This window comes from Canis aureus, chromosome 21 (genome assembly GCF_053574225.1).
Source record: "Canis aureus isolate CA01 chromosome 21, VMU_Caureus_v.1.0, whole genome shotgun sequence".
Taxonomy (NCBI): Eukaryota; Metazoa; Chordata; class Mammalia; order Carnivora; family Canidae; genus Canis; species Canis aureus.
In genome coordinates, this window is record NC_135631.1 from 40,851,723 (window position 1) to 40,870,711 (window position 18,989).

General features: G+C 41.0%; 1 protein-coding gene across 1 annotated transcript in view; it reads right to left on the bottom strand.

Annotated features, from left to right (window-relative positions):
• Nucleotides 1-907: 907 nt before the first annotated feature.
• LOC144292067 (uncharacterized) overlaps nt 908-18,989 on the bottom strand; it is a 30,965-nt gene continuing 12,883 nt past the window's right edge. The window contains exons 3-5 of the mRNA XM_077861786.1: nt 3,134-3,413; nt 2,928-3,027; nt 908-2,488 (exon numbers count right to left, since the gene is read on the bottom strand). Coding sequence (XP_077717912.1) covers nt 2,446-2,488; nt 2,928-3,027; nt 3,134-3,413 — 423 coding nt within the window. The 3' untranslated portion in view covers nt 908-2,445. The remainder of the gene's footprint in view (nt 2,489-2,927; nt 3,028-3,133; nt 3,414-18,989) is intronic.

The following is an 18,989-nucleotide window of genomic DNA, read 5'->3' on the forward strand; positions in this document are numbered from 1 at the left end:
GATGTTAAGCTTCAGAATCCATGTCTGCCCATGCAGGAAAAAAATTTGTAAATCTTAATTCACATGGCTTCCAGCTTAAAGTCTGATTCCAAATCTTCAAATTTTTCAGGCTTTTCTCCCCTTCTATCATTCTGGGTCTTTTATCTTCTAAGATTTACCACCATAGAACCATTTACCTTAGACATTAAAACAACAAATACTTTTAAGGGTGTGTAATTACAGGCACTGTGAAGGATGCAAAGAAATATGTTTCCAGACTGGAGAATTGGCATGAACCGATTCAGTAAGATGGGACCAGAGATTAGAGTCATGCCTAGGCTTTTCTTTATTTTTAAGCTGCTCTTTAACATTCTTCACATTCCCAAACTAGCAGATTTAACACTTAAGTCAAGACTGAATACCCTCTCCAAGCATGTTTAGAATTGGCTGGATCTTATTATATGTATTTTTAAAGGCTAGCAATTATTGAGCTCCAACTGTGTACAGGGCACCCATATTACATGTTATGGCTCACTTAGCCCACAGAGGAACCCTATACAGTTCTTGTGATTATCATCCTTTTAAAAAAAGATTTTATTTACTTATTCATGAGACACACACAGAGAGAGACAGAGACATAGGCAGAGGGGAGGCAGGCTCCATGCAGGGAGCCTGATGTGGGACTCGATCCCAGGACCTCAGGATCACACCTAGAGCCAAAGGCAGGCAGATGCTCAACCACTGAGCCACCCAGGCGCCTCTGTGATTAACATCCTTATTTTACAGACAAGGAAATTGAAGTCTGGAGATTAAGCAACTGATGCAAGGTCACAGGCTAGCTGGAATGTCACGGAAATAACGTGTACGTACAAGTAGGGGTAAATCTCTTTGGATGTCGCGAAAAGCAAGATCAATCACACTGGGAAGGTAGGATGAAATTTATTTTATTTTAAAAATAATCTCTGTGCCCAACGTGGGGCTCAAAGTCATGACCCTGAGATCAAGAATCACATGCTCTACTGACTAAGCCAGCCAGGTCCCCCCCAGGGTGGACTGAAAGGCACATTTTATCTTCTGGCTAGCAGCTTACTTACCAAGGGTAACCTGTCTTTTGTCATTTAAAATACTACACTAGAGGGCGCCAAATACAAAAGCTCTGACTTTGAAATTGTTTTCATGCAGTTCCCACAGTGCTACAAGATATATAATCAGTTAATGGATTGAAGCCAAAAGACCATTCCAAAAAGAGTATGATGCAGTTCACGATAATTAGGAAGCTGTGTTTTCATTCCCTCAATTAAAAAAACAACAACAAAAAACTCATGCTTTACATTAAGCAATTCATAATGTGTTTCTACTTGATCCTGTTATTCAAAGTACCTTTTAGCTAGTTGTTTAATTTGTTTGCTCTAACTGCCTAGTGGTCAAGGGAAAGCGTAAACTTGGAAAAAATATGTTAACCTAGATGAAAATAGGCACTAAAATATACCTCAGTGCCATTGTTAATCTTTTATTTATTTAAAAAAATCTATTTATTTATTCATGAGACACAGAGAGTGGCAGAGGCTCAGGCCCAGGAAGAAGCAGGCTCCTTCTGGGAAGCCCGATGCGGGACTCGATCCTAGGACATCGGGATCTCAACCTGAGCCAAAGTCAGGCGCTCAACCAGTGAGCCACGCTGGCATCTCTCTAATCTGTTAGATTTAGTAAAGTATGCATATATATTAAAAAGGGGGGAAAAAATCCATATCCAAGAGCTTACAATAAAAAGGAACAAGACCCCATCTTTAACCTCAGTCTGAAGATGTAACATCTTTTAGCAGTAACTCGAGATTTCTCAATGTTTCTATTTCTTGACTTATCAAGCTGACATTATTTTCTTTGAAAATGGGAGTTAGCTAAAAGAATTATCCATCTCTATTTATAAAGACCTACATCTCTTATAATGCATCTTCATAAAGACAGTTTACAAAATAACTTTTTCCATTTTCATTCCATTATTCCAAGAACACATCATCATGGAACATTTAAAAAACACCTATAGGAAGGACGACTGGGTGGCTCAGTGGTTGAGCTCTTTCAGCTCAGGGCGTGATCCCAGGGTCTGGGATTGAGTCCCACATCTGGCTCCTTGCAGGGAGTCTGCTTCTGCCTCTCTCTTTGTGTCTCTCATGAATAAATGAATTAAAATCTTAAAAAAAAAAAAAAAAAAGACCTAGAGGAAACTAATCTTCTGATCCTATCCATACACATAGCCTTGCAAAAATGAGATTGTTGTACGTGTTAATTTCATTAAACTATATATTGCTTACGTTTTCGTATCATTAAAACATTCCATTCTGGTTTTCGTGAACACAAGTTAAACCTTCTAGAGTAAGGAACTTCCAATTCTTCAACCGACGCTGGGATCAGAGGATTTCACTCCACAGAGGGAGCTGTGGTGTCTGAGGTATTATTCACTCTGAGTTACCGGATGCTTCCTGTTTGATGGGACAAAGACTTAAGCGTCCTGCAGGGACAGAAGAAAAACTAGACACTGAAGTTAGCAACTCAGCCTGGAAGGGAAGAGTTTTAATCGTTCCTCGACAACGCAAGGCTCAGTGAATCACCAATGAGTCCGCCACAAATTGGCGGAGTTGGTCCATTTGTTTGGAAAGATAATCTTTTATGTTTCATTTTTTAATGGTCACAAATCATCTAGCTTCTCTGATTCTTTCTCAGGGCCTGCCCGTTCCCCTCCAATCTACCCCTGGACCGAGTGCAGAGCGCAGGGGGCCGATGGCCGCCGCCGCCGGGACGGACCTGAAGCGCCGCAGGTCGGGGCGCACCGCCCCCCACACCCGGAGGGCGGAGCCCGGGGAGAGCAGACCCTCCCTCGGCACCTGCGGCCGCGAGCAAGCGCACCTTCCACACCTAACAGGGCACGAGGAATCCTCCTAGGTTCTCACCTTTCCTGGACTTTTACGCCAGGTTGTTCTAAAGGCTTCGCGCGCATTCCTGCCTTCGATTCACCAGCACGTCCCTGTCGGCGCCCGGCTACCCGGAGTCCTGAACGCGGGACGAGCAGGTGGAGCTGGGGCCCGGCCCTCCGGCGGCCGCGCCCGCCCGCCTCCCGGCCCCCAGGACAATGGCCGCCCGGCCCTACCAGCCCTACCAGCCCTTCCGCTTCCGGAAGATGGCGGCGGCGGCGGCGGCGGGCCTCGGGAAGCCGGAAGGGGCCCTAGACTCCCGGGAGAGGCGACGAGCAGCGGGGCTGAAAGGAGGGAGGCCCTCCCCGAGGCCCCGAAGCCGCGGAAGCGGAGGCCCCGGCGCTCCTCCGGCGGCCCGACCTTCCCCCTCGGCCGCAGCGCTGCCCGGGGCCGCGGCCGGACGGGAGCGCCCAGCGGACGTGGCCGCCGCCCCTCCCCCGCGGGGTGACGCGGGCAGCGGCCCGGCTACGCCCTTGGCGGCCGCGAGGGACGCCGGGGCGAGGGCCGCGGGCGGCCGTGTGGACGGGGCTCCGAGGGCGCTGGGCCCGAGGCCGGCTAGAGTACGCGGGACGAGGCGCGCTTCCCACGAAGGCTCAGAACTGGGTCACGGAGCCCCTTCCTCCCGGCGGCTCGGCATGCTGGAAGCGCGCTCAACTTGTCTGGCGTTGATCAAAGTGAAAGTCGTCCCTGGCTTCTCGCATCCGCTACCTTCTCGGCTGAGGAAGGGTCACCGCAGCCAGAAGCCAGCACGCGGCGGCCGACCTGAGCAGGGAGCTCAGATGCCACTAGATCCCCGCCCCCCACGGCCCGGCCTCGGCCTCCTCGCTAGGGCTGCAGCCTGTGTGCGCGGCATGGGGGGTGCACATGCAACACCCCAGAAGGGCCTCCCGGCTTCCAGAGGCCCGCGGCATAAAGCCAAGAACCTGTGTAGCTGGGGGCAAGGGAAACCCCTCTGGAACTCGTGTAAAGGTCACAGGTTTTTCTGGGAGCTTCAAACAAATGCTTCTAGTATTGGCCAGGAATTGTTTTGGGAAAAGGTACTTCAAAGGACCACTCCAGAAACCAGGGTGGTCACCTTGCCTTTCCCTAGTTTCCTTCCTCTACTGGCAAACAGTGGTTCTTCAGTGCAAATAATTTAGTTCCACAAAACCACCAGAAAAAGGATTCTAATCACTGTCTTCAGCCATACTTTGGGGGTGTTTTAAACTTCACTCTTTAGGGTACAAAGAACCTGACTTTTGTGGATTACTCTTGACTATTTCTCAGGGTTGAGTTCACAAGATAACTGATGTAACTTGTTGAAAACATTTTTTTAAGCCTATCAACAAATGGTTATTTGGATTGCAGTATCGGTTTATGTTAAACCTAGGATGCACACAGGGAATTTCCTTTTACAGAAACATTGCCTTGATGGTTGTTAATCCCTTATTTTAACTCATTTAGCCAAGTCAATCCCCTCTGACAACTAATATTTGAGAGGGGCATTTTATTCTTCTTTCATCTCTTACAGATTAAGCATCTTATATCAAGTTGCCTTTAATGACTAGTTTTCTTGTTCAACAGTTAGAGGAAGAAAGCAACTATCAAATCTTGAGTATGATGCAATTCTTCTGTGTGCAGCTCAATATAGCATTTTCTCTTCCTCTTTTCCCTGTAGGATTGCACTGTAAATTAAAAGCTCTCCCCTAAAATCCATGACTGTTCAAATATACTCTTTGCAATTGTTTATGCAATACCCTGTTTTTGCATTTTTTTTAAAAGATTTTATTTATTTATTCATGAGAGACAGAGAAAGAGAGAGAGTCAGAGACACAGGCAGAGGGAGAAGCAGGCTCCATGCAGGGAGCCCGATGTGGGACTCGTGGGACTCCATCCTGGGTCTAAACAACTGAGCCACCCAGGCTGCCCTGTTTTTGCATTCCTAAAGACTTCTTAAAATACTGATTTTTCGGGCAGCCCGGGTGGCTCAGTGGTTTGCCGCCGCCTTCGGCCCAGGCTGTGATCCTGAAGACCCGGGATCGAGTCCCACATTGAGCTCCCTGCATGGAGCCTGCTTCTCCCTCTGCCTGTGTCTCTAACTCTGTTGTCTCTCATCAATAAATAAATAAAAAACTTAAAAAAAATTTTTAAAAATACGGACTTTTCATAAAACATCCCATTTACATTATGGTATTGTTTCTCATTAATAAAACTTTATTTTTCCCCTCATTAATAAGCTTTAAAAAGGGGACACATAGTCTCTTCACTGACTGCAGTTTCAAGATCTCAAAAAAGCATTTCTTTCTTTTCATTATAATTGCCTTTTCAAAATCTAGACATGATCTGATTTTGACTTGGTAGGTTTGTCAGGAACCTGAACTCTAGACAAGCACCAGGTAATTCTGATGCAAGTTGACCCAGGATTCTCATTTTAAAAACCACTGGCTTGGAGGCAAATACATCACGTTTGCTTGGAATTATTTCTATGGTTGGTCCCAAAGTTATCCTGGCCAATTTGTAGATTTTGTAGAACCAGATGGAAAAATACCTGCAGAGGTAGAAAACTGAATAATCTGTGCACAAAAATGCAAATCTGTCTTGAAATTTTTTAAGTTCTACTATATTAAAGGAACACTGCCCAAATGAAATGTGCTAGATGGAAATTGGGTTTTCTATAGAAAAACCTGTTTCACAAAGGCTGTGTGCCATTTATTCAAGATGTTCAGGCTCAGATATAATGTATTCCAAGTTTACTAAACCAGTCTAAATTCTCCTCCACCTACTTACGATTAAAATTTGCAATTCTTTATTACCTTTGCTAATGCTTATGACCCAGGTTGAGAGAATGTGCTGCTGTTAGCAAACTCACCCTTTGCAGGCCCTGGACTTATATATTAAAAAAACGGAGCCTACCAGTACTATGGTCAGACCTTGCCAAACACCTGGCAAAATTCATTGGCTTAATCCAGTGAGATATTCCCCAAAGATGTCAGACACTGTGTCTTCTCTGTAATGATGTCCCTCTGTGACCTGCAACTATAGTGTTGAGTGAGACCTTGTAAGGACCAGTGCTACACAGAACATAAAATCTGATTGTATTTTGCAATTTAAACTCCCTACTCAACCTATCTTGTGAAATCATGAATAAAATAAACATTACTTATTTATGCCTCACAAAGTAAATTCTTTTGGGGGAAGTTTACACAGCCCTGTTATAATAAATTTTGGCATGAGTCAAAAAGGCTGCCCAAGGAGGATGTACATGCGTGGATGACCAATTCTTAAATTCAATACAGCTTTGGTAATTGCTTTATAAAAAAAGCTTACATTTCACCATCATCTTAAAATCTTGACAATGTTTATTATGTCTGATTAACTTAAATAGTCTGTTGAGTAATCAAAAAGCATTTATAGTAATTTTGTGATTCTACTGAAGTAAAACTTTAACTTAATAGTGCCATCTTTTGAAGGTTGTTTTCCAATGAGGAGGCAAATCTCCTTACTTTTAATGTTACTTATCCCATTATTCTTTTTGAATACTAAGCATGATACATGTCTTGGCTCACAATTTACTTAACCCCGTAGTTTAATTACATTTTCTTCTTGTATGTCTCCAGTAGGGTATCAAACCCTAATAGTTTAAATATACCAAAACAATTTTTACATGTTATTATAAATTCATTTTAATGATGGCATATTACTCTACTGGCTGTGACATGACACATATAAATATTCGCCTATTCATTAGCCAGTTCTTACAGTATTTGTATTCTGACCTCCTGGCTAAGTTGGCTTCCCTCTTTTCTATGTAGTGACTGATCGATCATCCCTTGATGAACAGACTAATCATCTCTGATGAACAGAGAGCAGGCTCTCTGGTAAACTAGTTGCCATTTCAGCATTATTTGTTTTTTAAAGTCTTATGTTCAAAGTATTCCCTTTAATCTCTCTAAAAGCCACCTTTTTTTTTTTTTGGTAAAAGGCCACCCAGGAAATAAATATTCACAGTATCAGTCACATGCGGACCCTTTCAACAACTTTTAAAACTCCCAGGCTGTAAAAACACAGGCTGTGCTCCCTTTAGTTTGCCCATTTCTTTCCTGGTCCTTATTGGGGGGAGAAAGGCAAATCTCAATTGCATGCACGTATGATTACATTAAAAATTCTGGCTGGGGGCAGCCCCGGTGGTGCAGTGGTATAGCGCCGCCTGCAGCCCAGGGCGTGATCCTGGAGAACCTGGATCGAATCCCACATCAGGCTCTCTGCATGGAGCCCGCTTCTCTCTCTGCCTGTGTCTCTGCCTCTCTCTCTCTCTCTCTCTCTGTGTGTGTCTCTATGAATAAATAAATATTAAAAAAAAATTCTGGCTGGATATTTAATTCAATTTAGTCTTCATAATATTTTTTGGCATCTCACATAATCACTGAGTGCTCCTGTTTCGCCAATTAATACAGCAAGTATTGAAATATATACATGCCCTACCCTAAGGGAAGAGAAACTCACTGATTAAAAAAAATCACTGAAAGATTTATCGCAACAATGCTACAATCATATACTTGTGTAATTTCAGTGTTACACGTTCACACCTTACCTCTTAAATAGCTAAAATTTGCCACTGTAATTTTAGTAGCTAACATAATGAAAACTAGAGTTATTTTCAAATCTATAAGAATATTTTGGTAAAGTACCACTAGTCAAAAACAAAAAACACCCCAATAAGGTTAAGTTTCTCAAAATGCATCTTGTTGACTTGCTTCACTTATGGAGTGAGCCCCACGTGTCCTAATAACTTATGCTGTTTGCCATTTACCTACCCGATTCCTCATTTTACTCATGTTTTTGTGGGACAGAATTTAGAATATTGTATTCAGCTCCTTAGGCCCAGAAGAAAAAACTTTCCAAAGATGCAATGAACTGCCCCAGTATCACTGTGGCTGTTTGAAAAGAAGTCAGTAACATCTTAGGCAAACAACTGCTTGTATAAAGAGGGAGGGGAATTAGCCAACGCTGATACTGTATTTTTATTTATTCTTAAGTATTTATTTATTCGTGAGAAACACACACACACAGAAAGGCAGACACACAGGCAGAGGGAGAAGCAGGCTCCATGCAGGGAACCCGACGTGGGACTCGATCCCGGATCTCCAGGATCACACCTTGGGCTGAAGGCGGCGCTAAACCGCTGAGCCACCCAGGCTGCCCCAATACCTTAGAGGATTTTTAGGTTAATCCTAAATTCTAGGGACACCTGGGTGGCTCAGCGATTGAGCGTCTGCTTTTGGCTCAGGGCGTGATCCCAGTTTGGGGATCAAGTCCCACATCAGGCTCCCTGTGAGGAGCCTGCTTCTCCCTCTGTCCATGTCTGCCTCTCTCTCATGAATAAATAAAATCTTAAAAAAAAAAAAAAAACCCTAAATTCTATCAGTCTACACTAATATTTGTTAAGCTTATGCTGGATGGAGCAAGAGTAACCAGTGTGACAGCCCGGATATACCTGCTCTTTTAAGATGCAGTGTTTGAGGGGTACCTGGCTGGCTCAGGCAGTGGAGCATGCAACTCTTGATCTGGAGTTGTGAGTTCAAGCCCTACATTGGGAGTAGAGATTACTTAAAAATAAAGTCTTAAAAAAATAGTGTTTGAGAAGAATTTTATTTAATGGGGGTGTTCTCTTGTTCATCATGTATTTGGCACTTGTGTAAACTCTGGTTTTAGGAACAGTGATACCTTAAGATGACCGACTCTCTCAGGGCAACAGAAACCATCAAACGAACAAGTACGATGTCCAAGTTCTTCTCTTTGACAACCAGAGCTCCATTCTTAGCTCTGCCCTTGGGTGCTTATATAGCGCATTATTTATAACGCCAGCCACTCAAATTACTCCTCCCTCTTTGAACAGGAAAAATGATTAACACAATGGAATGTTGGAAGAACTAAATTCCACACCTGATTTATCCTTTCAGCCATGAATTTATTAGGCAAGGTGAGTTAAAATATAGTCCTTTAAAAATTTCTTTCCTTCTTGCACAATTTATTTTACTTTTAAATGCAGTTGTATTGTCTTTTGCCTTTTCTGTTAAAAAAGATCCCACAACCAATGATGTGGACTACTCTGGTTTCCAATCTGGAGAATCCCAATCCTTTAACTTGAAAAAAATACCCAAGTCCTCCAAATCAGTCCTCCTGCCCAGTGCTCTGAATGTCAAAGAAAAGAAATTCAGTGAAATGAGGGTATCAGAGAGTAACCATTATTCTCAGGGTAGCGAAATAACTTCATCATCTAAATAGTGATGACTATGAATGGATGAACAAGATTCCCACTGTTCTTACCTAACAACCAGTGAAGCGCAGCCAGGGAACTAGGCTGCCAGAATCAGCAGGCAAAGACCTGGTTGAGCTTAACTTTGATCTAAGGGAAATTAAATCATATTTTTTGCTCCTAGTTTATCTGCTGAATAATATAATGACGATAGTGGAAGTTACTTTAGACTAAAATGTGTGTCCTGAAAAGACCTTCTCAGAAACAATCTGTCACACACACACACACAGAGTTTGAGGAAAAAACTTTTTTAGATTTCCTGTATTTTTTCATATGTATCTCTCTCTAGCTTCGGCTGCATTACTGACTTGCTCAAGTAATTTGTAGTTCCTCATATTCAGCTTTTATAAATGATGTACAATTCAAAACCATGCTTATTTATCAATCTAAGGTGGGGACCACAAACATACAAGATCAAGACACCAGACTTAATAAGCAAATTGATGTCTCTCAGGGTGAAGGTATAGCAATCAAGAGACAGGTAAGTTAAAAAAAAAAGTGATTTATTAGTTTGTGAAGAAAAGAAACTTAAACCTCTTTGGCCAGTATATTACCTCCATTACTACGCAGAAAGTCTAATTATACTCAAAGCTGGCCAGTGAAAAGGATACCAAAATATCAAATTATCCAATGGGAATATTTACTGGCATTAGGACTGAATTTTTTGTATTGAAGTAGATCTTTAAAGTCCTAGCTCATGACTTCTTCACTTCTTAAGATCTACAACTCTTTAGTAATACTAAACGAAATGCTGCTTCTTTCTACTGAGTTACACTTCTAGAATTTAACGTTACTGGTTGAGCTTTAAGAGAAAACATTAATTTAAAAAAAAAAAGATTTTTATTTATTCATGAGACACACACAGAGGTAGAGACATAGGCAGAGGGAGAAGCAGGCTCCCTGCAGGGAGCCTGATGTAGGACTTGATCCCAGGACTCTAGGATCATGCCCAGAGTTAAAGGCAGACTCTCAACCACTGAGCCACCCAGGCACCCCAACATTAACCTGAATTAAAAAAAGGTCACACTGCCTAAAACGTCTCAGAATTGATTCCTTGTAAAACTAGGATGAAATGTTACTATATTGAAATAATAGTTGATAGTTCCTCTCTGCTCCCTTTTCAGGTTTTTAAAAAAAATATTTTATTTATTTATTCATGAGAGACACAGAGAGAGGGGCAGAGACATAGGCAGAGGAAGAAGCAGGCTCCATGTAAGGAGCCCGATGCGGAACTTGATCCCAGGACCCCAGGATCATGACCTAAGCTGAAGGCAGACGCTCAACCACTGAGCCTCCCAGGTGTCCTGCCCTTTGTAGATTTTTAAAAGTAAGCTCTATACTCCATGTGAGGCTCGAACTCACAACCCAGAGACCAAGAGTTGCATCTTCTACTGATGGAGCCAGCCAGGTACCCCTCTTCTCCCCTCTAAAAAAATTAAATTTTTATAAAGATTTTATTTATTTGACAGGGAGAAAGCAAGCACAAGTACGGGAGTGGCAGAGAGAGAGGGAGAAGCAGACTCCCATGGAGCAGGGAGCCCAACATGGGGCTCCATCCCAGGACCCTAGGATCATGACCTGAGCCAAAGGCTGTACTTAACTGACTGCCACCCTGGTGCCTGCCCCCTAAATTTTTAAGATTTAAAATTTAAGTAATCTCTACACTCAACGTGGAGCTTAAACCTTTACCTCCAAGATCAAGAGTTCCATGCTTTAGCAACTGAACCAGCCAGGCACCCCAAAAGCTCCTCCTCCTTTTAAGATGCTCATATATTAATTAAAGGTGAGGAATTTAGAAACAAGGTTCCCCTTTCACAACAAACCTTAGCACACTTAAGAAACAAAAACAACCTAAAAGCACAGAAACTGGTTTACAGGCTAACAATACTTGGCTTTTTATCTACTAGAGGAAAAAAAGTTCATCAGAATATTCTAAATGTCTTTGAAAACAATGTTGCTGTTCTGAAGTCTCAAGAAGAAACCTGAGAAAAGGTTCGCGACAATAGTCTTCCTGAGCTTCTTAGGTTGGGGAAGCCAATATTACAGCAATACTACCCAAAAAAGAACTGAAAATAATTCTTTGTTCTGTAAGTTTGTATAGACATTTTAATGGAACACTTCATTTCACATCTCTTTATTAAATAGATAACTGCATGAAAAGTACCTGAGGTTTGTAAAACAGGCGGATTCCTGGGTCACATTAAATAGTTCAGCATATAGTTCTTCAGGAATTGCTACATCCTAAGAAAATTATGAATGATGACACCTAACATCTTGTTTTGTGGAAGTTTGGGTGTGGAACCCAGGAATGTATATTTTAATAAGCTTCCCAGATAATTATGGTGATCAAACTGGCTTGGGAACCACTGGCTTACAGCATTTTAACATTCCCACAGTAGGGAAACTAATTTTAAAAAGTGGATTTAAAAAAAAAAAAAAGGTTTTGTAGTCATGACCTATAACCCTGGGAGTAAAAATTTGCCTTTAACAAAAGATTATTAGAAATAGAGGACCAGGGCAGCCCAGGTGGCTCAGCGGTTTAGCGCTGCCTTCAGCCCACGGAGTGACCCCGGAGACCTGGGATCGAGTCCCACCTCGGGCTCCCTGCATAGAGCCTGCTTCTCCCTCTCTGCCTGTGTCCCCCCATTATTCATTATTTAATGAATAAATAAATTTAAAAAAAAAGATAACCAATTAAAAGTTTTGCCTCGAGAACTGAACGCATTACGGTATTGCTACCAGTTCTTTAGGTATAGTACCTGGAACAACATTTTGGAAAAGAAATTTGATGGTATGTATGTAACAGAATATATCAACTTATATATAATGTTGCAAATCTTAAAAATTATTTTTATTTATTATTTTTAAAGATTCTATTTATTTATTCATGAGAGACACAGGAAAAAAAAAGAGACAGAGAGAGAGAGAGGCAGAGACACAGGCAGAGGGAGAAGCAGGCTCCATGCAGGAGCCCAATGTGGGACCCGATCCTGGGACCCCAGGATCATGCCCCCTGGGCCGAAGGCAGGTGCTAAACCACTGAGCCACCCAGGAATCCCCAAAAAATTATTTTTAAATTAGTGCCAAACCTTCCCAAAGAATATATAATTGCTTGCGTTGTGGGAGAGATAGGTTAGCACATTAATGATTCAAGTTTATAAAAATGGGAATTAACAACAGTGTTGACTGTAAACCATTCAGAACTGAGGCTAACTTTTTGCACAGAGATAAACGTATTGTTTTTATCACTGCCACTTGAGGATGTACACTTGCTTAGTCCCTAAGATTGTTATTGCTGCATACTGGTAAGCATTTATGGATCTCCATCCATAGTACTGGGCCCAAAGCTATTCTTTTGAGGTAAGATACCAGAATCTAGCCCTGAACTTTCATTCTATTTAACAGAAGGCTGTTGAACTGTTAAGAAAAATTAGATATGGGGCACCTGGTTGGCTCAGTGGTTGAGAGTTTGCCTTTGGCTTGGGTCGTGATTCCAGCATGCTGGGATCCAGTCTCGCATCAAGCTCCCTACAAGGAGCCTGCTTGTCCCTCTATGTCTCTGCCTCTCTCTCTCTCATGAATAAATGAATAAAATCTTTTAAAAAAAGTAAGCTATGGGAAAGTTCTCTTCTCTAAAGTACATTTATAGGGACGCCTGGGTGGCTCAGCAGTTGAGCGTCTGCCTCTGGCTCAGGGTGTGATCCCGCAGCCCCGGGATCAGGTCCCACATCAGGCTCTCTGCATGGAGCCTGCTTCTCCCTCTGCCTATGTCTCTGCCTGTCTCTGTGTCTCTCATGAATAAATAAAATCTTAAAAAAAAAAAAAGTACATTTATAGTTATCTTTTTTTATACATTGGAAAGGTAAGTTAAGTGTGAAAAATAAAAACTTATAACCAAACCTCAGAGGATGGACAGGAATTTTCATTTTGCCCAACACAACACTGTTTTGAGAGGCTTTTATCTGCCTGCAATGGATGGAAGTACCAGATGTTTGATCTGGGATTGTTAATCTTTCAAGATAGCTGCACCTAATTATTGTACTGAAGAGGGATGGATGTCCAATTTTTTTTAAGAATCTCTTAAGAATAAGGATGATTTTGCCCTTGGGCACAAATCATTAGCAATTTTGGATTTGAAAATTTAAGAAAAACATTTAATTATGAAAATTCATCTGTAATCTTTCCTTCTCTTCACAATCTAAGTTTAGGAGCTATTTATAGATTTATACCAAAGAGGGAAGTGACCTAATTAGGCCAAACATTTACTAAAGTGAGCACTTACTATGTCCCAGGTATTTTTTTGTTTTAAAGATTTATTTATTCATGAGACACACACAGAGAGAGAGGCAGAGACCTAGGCAGAGGGAGAAGCAAGCAGGGTCCTTGCAGGGAACCCAATGCGGGACTGGATCCCGGAATTACGACCTGAGCTGAGGGCAGGCGGCGAACCGCTGAGCCACCTAGGCATCCCTGTCCCAAGTATTAATGCAAGCACTATGGATTTATCTCAGGGAGACAAAGTGAAACGCTGCTCTCCAGGGGCTCACAATCTAAAGGGGTGATTCTCTAAAGAGAATCTCCTCTCTAAAGGAGATTCTAACCAACTACAGTAAGTGCTATAATGGGGCTGGATAAAAGGTAGATGGAATTTTAAAGAACAATGGACTGCTTGGAAAAACACCAGAAAAAGCTTCATAGAGGAAAAACACTTGAACTGAAGGATGCATTCACAAGGGGGAGAGAGAGTAGTAGTACACCATGAAGAGAGGATTATACAAAAGAAGGTCTGAGAGAACAAAGGTTTGGGGAACTGAAAGCAGTAGTAATATGGCTGGAAGCAAAAGAAGGTGCCAACTGAATCTTTGGAAAAAGGGCAGAGCCAGATCATAGGGCCTTGTTCGCCATCCTACAGAACATTACAGCATTTCTAGTAAGATCAGATTTACATTTTAGTAAAATTACTTTGAAGGATGAGAGACAAATTTGAAGGGGTAAGATTATAGCCAGGGTAAGCAAGGAGGCCGCTACATGGTTAGATATATAATAATTCATTTATTTGGCATATATTCAGGGCAACTGATTACTCTATGCCAGGCCTGAAGTAGTCGTGATGAAGACAAGGGCAAGCAGACCAAGAAATTAAAAAAAATTAAAATGGACATTACTAAGGACATAATGGACACATGGTAGTAAAGGATTGAGGATAGATCTTCAGTTTCTGACAAGCGGAGACCATAGCGGTTTTAGTTTGTATCCCATATAGTTAATGTACAAGTTAATGTTCAACATTTCCAGTATCATTACAGACTAGAATAGCTTCAGGGGAAAAAAAAAAAACTCAAATGCTTTCTGGTAATACGGAAATGCTTTCTGTTGCGGAAAACTCATCTGTAAGTCTACAATCCAGAAAGACCCAGTTAAATCATTCTACTTAATTTTCTAATATGTTTTTTTCTACTTTTTTTTTTAAAGCTTATTTATTTGGAGGTAGGGCGAGGGAAGGGCAGAGGTAGAATCTTAAGCAGGCTCCACTTGACCCTGAGATTATGACCTGAGCCAAAATCAAGACCTGGAGGCTTGGGCAGCCCCCGGTGGCTCAGCAGTTTAGTGCCGCTTTCAGCCCAGGGTGGGATCTTGGAGACCGGGGATGGAGTCCCATGTTGGGCTCCCTGCATGGAGCCTGCTTCTCCCTCTGCCTGTGTGTCTCTGCCTCTCTATGTCTCTCATGCATAAATATATAAAATCTTAAAAAAAAAAAAAAAAAAGACCTGGAGGCTTAATCAACCGAACCACCCAGGCATCCCTCTTTACCCATTTCTGTAACACTTATACAAAAGTCCCACAAAATTGTAACCCTATTTCTGTTATTATTTCTTTGTATTAGGTAATACTTTGAAATGATTATTTGAAAAATAATTATGGTCGTAATTCATGGATTTACCCTAATTAGATTGTTGGAAATATAAGCCATTTTGTTTACTTCAAAATGACTTGTAATGAATTACAATGACTAAAAGACTGACTTGTCACAAAAAAAGAGTTGAGACACATGAATGATTCTCAAATAGCCCCAAATGAATCCTGCACTATTTTTCATTATTCCACAGCAAAATGACAACAATGCGGCAAGTTTTTCAAAAAGACAATTTTAAAATCATATGTCCTGGGGTGCGTGGGTGGCTCAGTTAGTTAAGCATCTGACTTCAGCTCAGGTAGTAAAAGCTTGGGGCTCAATCCCAGAACCGTGCATAGTAGAGAATCTACTTGTCCCTCTGCCCCCCACCTCATGCTCACGCACGCTTTCTCCCTCAAAATAAATACTTAGAAAACCTTTCCAACTCTTTAGTTTGTCTCTCATATATAAATAGATTTGATAGATTCAACCAAAACCAAAACCAAAACCAAAAAAAAACCACACAGGAGTTTCCTAATTGCTTTGTTGATTCGTATCCTAAAGATCTAGATGAATACACTGCTTGATTTGTCCTAAACCCCTGAAGTTACCCTGTTCTCAAGCGGCTCTGTATCGTTTGAATAGGATATAGAATGTGAACCTTTCCCATGTTAACCTATCAAGGCTCCTATGAGACCTAAGACCTAGACTCCATGATTTAGAAGGAACAAATCTAACCTGCTTATTATCTAGTCACTGCCAGATACTAATACAAAGGGAGTTACCCAGGCACTTTGACAAAGACTGTTTATTGTGATTAATAATTACCCTGTTCTTATAAGCACCTTTTCCTCAAGTAGCTCAAAGCCTTCTGGCATACAATGTCTCCTTGATGGGCAGTAACAACAGAATGAGCAAGAAAATAAGGTCTGCCAGTGAGACAAAGAGGCTATAAAGAACACGAATAATCAAACTCTAAAAATACTGAAATACTTTCAAAATCATAGTTTTTTCAAAATTTTTAAGTTCATATATAATGAACACATAGGTTATATTAATCTCAGGTAAACAAAAATTCGTGGCTTTAAGTCCAAATGGCCTGTGATGGCAAAACTCTTCCTATTCTTCTCTCAATCAGAGCCAATATCCCTACACTTACCTTCATATGAACATTATAATAGAACCCTAAGTTAAAAAAAAAAATCACTAATCTGGCTGTAATAATTAAGCTCCAAAATACCAAACTTTATGACAGTTACAAAGACCTTCTTTTCACTGAGAATTCTTTTCCAGGGTATTAAATTAAAACTTCCATGCATGATGCTTAACTGTCTTCTTCCCGTCTCCCCAAAGCACTGCCCCATGACCTATTTTTGTAATCTGGTTCCTTCATTTTACTTTGCTAATTCATATTAAGAATATTTTAGTTTTCACACAAATTTCAGTTATTTCATAAAAAGTGCATGGCATGGAGAAACTGTTCCAGTTTACCAAAGTAAAATAAATTTCAGGGAACATATAACTTGACTGTTTTATTTTTTTATTTTTTGACTTGACTGTTTTAGAAATGGAAAACATAACACAAGTATTGTTTAATTTTGGGGGGGAATGCATGATAGCAAGGGTTGGGGGGGCAGTTTATGCAAAGAAAACCAAGCAGCTACTTCTCTTCCACAAATAACTGATTTTACCAAGCATCTATATGGACAACTTAACCAAGAGTCTAAAGAGTTGAATCTTTAAAAACTGCCCACTTTGATGTAGGCGTCCAATTAAACTACTCTCAGAATTTATCCTTGAACATAATTTTCCCATTTAGCAGACAGAAAAAAGGCAGAAATATACAGAAACAATTTTATGTCCCAGCTATTAATGTCTTATTATCACTTAAATTTTTATGGCATAAAACTCATTCTACTACTTAGTGTTTTTAGTTTCTGAGAAAGCTATTTGGACCTAAAACTATGAATTAGGAAGTAATCTACTACCTAAATGCAATTTAAGAGGTCAGTTTATTTTGTAGCTTAATACAAGGAAAGTTTTGAGTCTTGGTTTTCCTCTCAATTTAACTATGCTAACTCCTGGTCATCTTTACAGAGGCTGAGCACTTCTAGAATACCAAACTTTAATGTCACTGATAAATAAAACTCATTCTTGCCTCCAGAGGCAAGGATAACACATTTTAAAAATTCTATTTATTTATTTATTTATTTAACAATTAAAAAAAAAAAAGTTTAAGTAAACACTACCCAATGTGAGGCTTGAATTTATCAACCTCAAGGTCAAGAGCCACAGTTCCACTGACTGAACCAGCCAGGCACTCCCAAGTATCATGTTAATACTCTGGTACACATGTATTTACAAGAGTATACCTGTTACATTAATTACAGAAACTGTATAGTTGATGATTAAGAGGAAAATCTGTAAAGTACAGGAGTTAAAAAAATGGGAGGGGGCAGTAAAAATAGGAAGCAAAAATTAGCTACCTACTCTGTTAATGATCACCCAGGAGAGATCAAGGCACAGGATATAAAAAGTATTGGAAATAAAAATAAGTTAGGGGCACCTGAGTGGCTCAGTCGATTTAAGTTTCTGCCTTCAGCTCAGGTCATGATCCCAGGGTCCTGGGATTGAGCCCTACATCCCTGCTCAGTGAAAAGTCTACCCATCCTTCTTTCTCTCCCTCCTCCTGCTGTCTCACTCTCTTCAAAATAAATTAAATACAATCTTTAAAAATAAGTAAAAATGATTTGGGGCACCTAGGTGGCTCAGTTGGTTAAGTGTGTGACTTCAGCCCCGAGATCAAGCCTGGTGTTAGGCTCCACACAGAGCAGGGAGTTGGCTTGTCCCTCTGCCCCCCCCCCCCCCCCATACACTCTCCTCAATTTCTTCATTTGTTAAGAGGGCTATTTCAAAAATCCATCTCTTCTATCACTGAACCCACCTGCTGGGGCGCCTGGGTGTCAGACTCTTAATTTTGGCTCAGGTCATGATCTCAGGGCCCTGAGATAGAGCCCTGGAGTCAGGCTCCTAAATGAGCATGGAGCCTGCTTAAGATTCTTGCTCTCCTGCCCTTGCCCTCCCTCCCCCACCCCTTGCTCTCAAAACAAAAACTACAACTGCTGTGGTATACTATAAAAGCAAAGATAATCCAAGTTCAGCTGACATACATTGGGTATAAATGATATTTATTTTTAGCTGGTTCTGATCTTATATATCAATGTTTAAAAAATAGGAATAGGTTATCTAATACAGCTGGGCACACAATATAAATACACAAATCAGTTGATATACGAGCACCTAAGTCAAACTGTTTTTCAAAATGTTTAACTGTTAGAGCCAAGAACCTTCAGAAAAAAAAGGTATTAGCTAGAAGAATATTTAGCTCACCCAGGAAACTATATTTGGTGACATATTACATGATGAAACAAGGGCTTAGGTATATTGCTATTTTGAAAAAAAGTTAGAATCACACTGAAACTTGTTTTAGTTTCACACAGGTGTTGTGTTTGGGACAGATTTCTTTTGTAAAGTAGAAAAACTATCCTGTTAAGTACCAGTAAGGTTAATTAAACCATGTGTGAAGATGGACGTTTCTAAACTTTAATAATAGCATTAAATCAAACATTTACTACAGCTCATGGTTGGGTCAAAAAGTGTAATATGGAGGCAGTGCGTGGGTGGCTTAGTCTGTTGAGCACCTCGGTCTTGGTTTCAGCTGGGTTCCTGAGATGTGTCCAGGTCCCAGTGTCGGGCTCTGTGCTTAGTGGGGAGGTGCTTGCCTCTCTCCCTGCCCCTCCCCCAGCCCCAACGTGTGCATTCTAAAACCTAAAAAAAAAAAAAAAAGTTCTTT